At 32.4% G+C, this 4,060-nt stretch overlaps 2 protein-coding genes across 4 annotated transcripts in view; one reads left to right on the top strand and one right to left on the bottom strand.

Annotated features, from left to right (window-relative positions):
• Positions 1 to 3,268, top strand: part of LOC18599299 — a 16,207-nt gene extending 12,939 nt beyond the window's left edge. Inside the window, exons 2-4 of one of the 3 annotated variants that reach the window (XM_018121919.1) lie at positions 2,197 to 2,256; positions 2,348 to 2,613; positions 3,022 to 3,268. In XM_018121919.1, coding sequence (XP_017977408.1) covers positions 2,197 to 2,256; positions 2,348 to 2,613; positions 3,022 to 3,085 — 390 coding nt within the window. In that variant the 3' untranslated portion in view covers positions 3,086 to 3,268. Of the gene's footprint in view, positions 1 to 2,196; positions 2,257 to 2,347; positions 2,669 to 3,021 lie in introns of all 3 variants that reach the window. The other 2 variants (XM_018121917.1, XM_018121920.1) reach the window with 2 other exon arrangements.
• Positions 1 to 4,060, bottom strand: part of LOC18599294 — a 27,420-nt gene that overhangs the window by 1,688 nt on the left and 21,672 nt on the right. The gene's annotated exons all lie outside the window — the stretch shown is intronic.

Raw genomic sequence — 4,060 nt, 5'->3', positions numbered from 1 at the left:
TTTTAAATTGAATGTTTTTTTTTTTTTTTTTTGATTCAAAGGTTTGTTTGTCACACAAGGATAAAATTATGGTTTTAAGATAACAAAAAAATTTTAAATGGAGAATAAAAATAAATGAAGAAAATAGTTAAAAATTTAGGTTGTCTTGAATAATTTACTTATTTTAGTCCTTGTCAAAATCCTCCCAATTGTATGACATCCTTTTTGGTATTTTTTTTCAAATAATATTAATGACAAAATACATATTTCCAATTAAATTATGATGTAAAAAAATGGTAAACGTATGGTAGAATTTGAATAGGAATTTTTTATTTTTTTATACTCTTTATTAAAAAAACCATAAAGCAATGTTTAGGCATTTAATTAGAAGTTTTTTTTCAATGAATTTTGGATATGAAAGTGACAATACCCTTAAGACTTGAGAGATCAAAACAAAAAGTTTTTAACCGTACAATAATCTTTTAAGTCTCAAAAAGATTTCTTCTCTGACCACGTGAAGGTAATAGAAAAAAAGAGAAAAATATTAAAAATATATATATAAAAAGAAACTCGTGTGCAACACACGACCCATAATCTAGCGATCTATAAAAGGATGCAGCCTCTAGTAGAATGATCCTCCAATACTTTCCAAAGGCTTTGTCTCGTCACATTTTCTTTTGTTCTTCTTCTTTCTGTGTGTACTCTTTCTATTTTCGCAGTAAATAAAAAATGTAATGGATGAAGTGTCTGAAAATGAAAATTCCAGTTCCAGCAACGTCTTTCTTTCTCAGGACAAGGCTGCCATTTTCTCCTTATTGGACCTATAAGCTAAACATACAGGCTCTTTTCTGTCTTCTTCCATTATCCTTGTTTTCTCGTGCGTACCAAGACATATCAAGAAATTTAATCAGGTTAACCTTCTTCATTAACACCAATTTGGCCTGAACCATTCAACAATTAGATTAACTTAGTTTTGGCAGTGATTGCAATAGTTAGTCATTATCAACGGAACTGGACCAGACAATTGACGCGTTCAAAGTTTTGAATCTTGGGTACTGGTTCTATCATTAGATTATTCAAGTCAATATAGGATTAATAATTTTTTTTTTTAAATAATCGATCACTAGTTTTTGCATAAGCTCGATGGGTTAACATGGACTTTTTCGAATCAATTGCACAAATGATCTAATTGAAGAATCTATTTTAGATTGAGGATCGATTATAGCAGATTCAAGATTCTATATAAGGGGTAATTAAAGAGCAATTATACTATGAATTAAGTTAATGTTTCGATTTAAAATATAAAAAATAATTATTTTTAAAATAAAATTAAAATATGAATAAGTATAAAGTAAAAAATTTAAAATAAAATTTTCACATAAAATATTGTAAGTGATAAAAACATAAAAAATTTAACATTAAATTTTTACATTAAATATTGTAAGTTGTGCTTGATGTGCATTGTACATGCTTAATTAGCAAAGATAAAAATTATTAACAAAAAATGAAATATGAAAAACATAAAGAGTAATTAGCTAGCTAGTAAGATTATTATTCTAAATATTAATGATGAAAATTTTAAACTCCACAAGTAAATTTATATGTATATATATAATATGTTAACATATTATAATTATGTTAATTTATTAATTTTCTTAGTTATAATCTAATGAACATCTAACAATTTTATAAATCCACTCAAGATTTTTGCTGTTGGCGTCTGAAAGAATTTTCCTCGCCTTGCACGCCGAGTTATCAAGTCTCGAGTCAATAATAAAATTACACCTCAAAACAAGCAAAAGTCTTTCCAAAGTGGTTACGTCATTGTCAATGTATCAATCAAAATGCCACGTAATGTCTTTGATTACTTTAACTCCTCAATACAAAAAGGAATTGGTTCTCCCAAAAGCTGCTGGGTTGGCTTGTCGTCATTGGGCCGCGCAATAAGCAACATACACAATCGGGCGTTTCTCTTCTTTGTGTTGGACCATCGCACGATGAACCGAAGATATCCCGCCCAAGCCGTCCACCAATCTCCATGTGTGCGCAAAGTAGATTTGTGCATAAATCTATACATATAGATTTGCTTTGCCGTTGAGGAAACTCATCAAATTTAATTCACAACGATGCTTCCCCCCTCTTAATTTAGAACTTACCCTGTTCGTTTGCAGCAGTCAAATTCGTTGTTGTCCGAAAGAAAGAATTGCACTCAAGGGGGTCAAGCGCCGCCTATTAATCTCCCAAAGCCTTTCTAAACCGCCACCAATGAACACTCGGGTGGGTATATCTTTGAGCGTTGTTATTGTTCATTGTTTTTTTCTTTGGGTTTGTTCCTATAGAGCTCTTAACATGGTTTTGTTGATTGCAGAGAGGAAAGACGGTCAAACTAAACGCAACCATAACTCGGTTGAAGAGGGAGATGCAAGAAATTAGGGAGGACCAGAATAGAATCAGAGAAGGGCGAAGGCCAGTTAAAGAGAAATTTGATGACGTTTTATCTGAATGCGACGAGACTGAGCTCATTACGCGGCAGAGTATTTGTACCAGGCTCCGCCTCACCCTCATGTTTCAAATCCTTAAGGCACGACAGAACAATGACTTCGCCAAGGCCGCCCAATTGACTACTTCTCTCCGGTTGGTCTCAGCCCCTCACCATAATAAACGGTCATTTTCTGATGACGAGTCATTTGTACGTTGAAACCAACACGGCTAGGCTTTTCTAATTAACCAAGGAAAGATTGCTACTCTGAAACTTTAACTAAGTCGGAAAAATCTAATGTTTAAATTAAGACAGAACCTTCACCTTCAGGCTGGTATCGTTAAAACTAACAGAGACAAACAGGGGATCAGAAAGTGATTCTCCCGAACAGTGGACGCTCTAACTCAGCATGATTTATGGAAAGTTTAAACTCTCAAATACCAAATTCCTCGTTCTATTGATAGAAAAAAAGAAAGGTTCCCTAGCTTGTTCTTAATAGCTTTATTCATTTTCTTGAAATATATTACTTAAATCTTTCTTCCCTGTTTCCTTTTTGGTTCCAGTGAACTGATAGCTCAGCAGGAGAACGAAAGTTTGCAGCAAAGTGATGGGCCAAAGAGCAAGTGACAAATTGATGGCAACGTTATCGAATATCAGTAGTTCTAAGTTGTGTGTGCCCCTTTTATGAGTTTTATCTTATTTCGCTTTGCAAGGTTTTGCTTCCTCTGTAAGGTGGATTGACTAAATCCTAGAAACCGATGTAAAAAAAATCAGTTTTAATAAATCTCTTATTCAGTAGAGTTATAGAGATTTTTACTTATTTTTATTTTCGACATGCTCAAGCGATGGGAACGTTTGCTTTTGGGCAAACGATAACTGATTCGTCGCCATTTTTATCATGCATCACTATTGGAGGAAAGCACAAGCTGTTGCACAAACAGATCCAAGTACTCGTGTAAAGCGAGGAAAGACAGATTCTAGTGCTTCAGAAATTATAAGGGAAGTACATGTGTCACGCACCACGACATCAGCCCAGAGGAGGGATGCCTTGGGAGCACCTAGAACAGGAGATCAACGCAACCAGCCGAACAGATATAGGCTCTCAGGGTGGAGCTATCGAGCTGATCAGGGCGGCTGGAGACTGTGCATACTGGCCTCTCGTAAGGGTAATGGGTGCCCTATTACAAGATACTTTGGAATATCTTACCCGATTATATAGAATTAAAATATCTTATAATCAAATTTGAAAGGATTCATATAGTGATTTTACTATTTAAATTAGGTTCGGGTATCACCCTTTGAATACCCGTTATCCAAACTTGATTATTATTTATAAATATTTTATTATTATTTTAATAATTAAATTATAAATATATAATTTTTATTAATTTTACAAGTAATTCATTTTTGTTAAAAACTAACAAAAATATGAAAAGTATGGTTACTCTAATTATTACTATGATGATATTAATATATTTAAATTAAACAATTATTAAATTATTGATTATGTTTAAATAATATGAATATCATATCATATTATAAAAGAATATAATTACTATTATATATATATATATATACTTTTAACATAAATATATTTATTTT

This window comes from Theobroma cacao, chromosome 5 (assembly GCF_000208745.1).
Source record: "Theobroma cacao cultivar B97-61/B2 chromosome 5, Criollo_cocoa_genome_V2, whole genome shotgun sequence".
Lineage (NCBI taxonomy): Eukaryota > Viridiplantae > Streptophyta > Magnoliopsida > Malvales > Malvaceae > Theobroma > Theobroma cacao.
The sequence above is the reverse complement of the archived record's forward strand: the minus strand, read 5'-3'. Positions and strand labels throughout refer to the sequence as shown.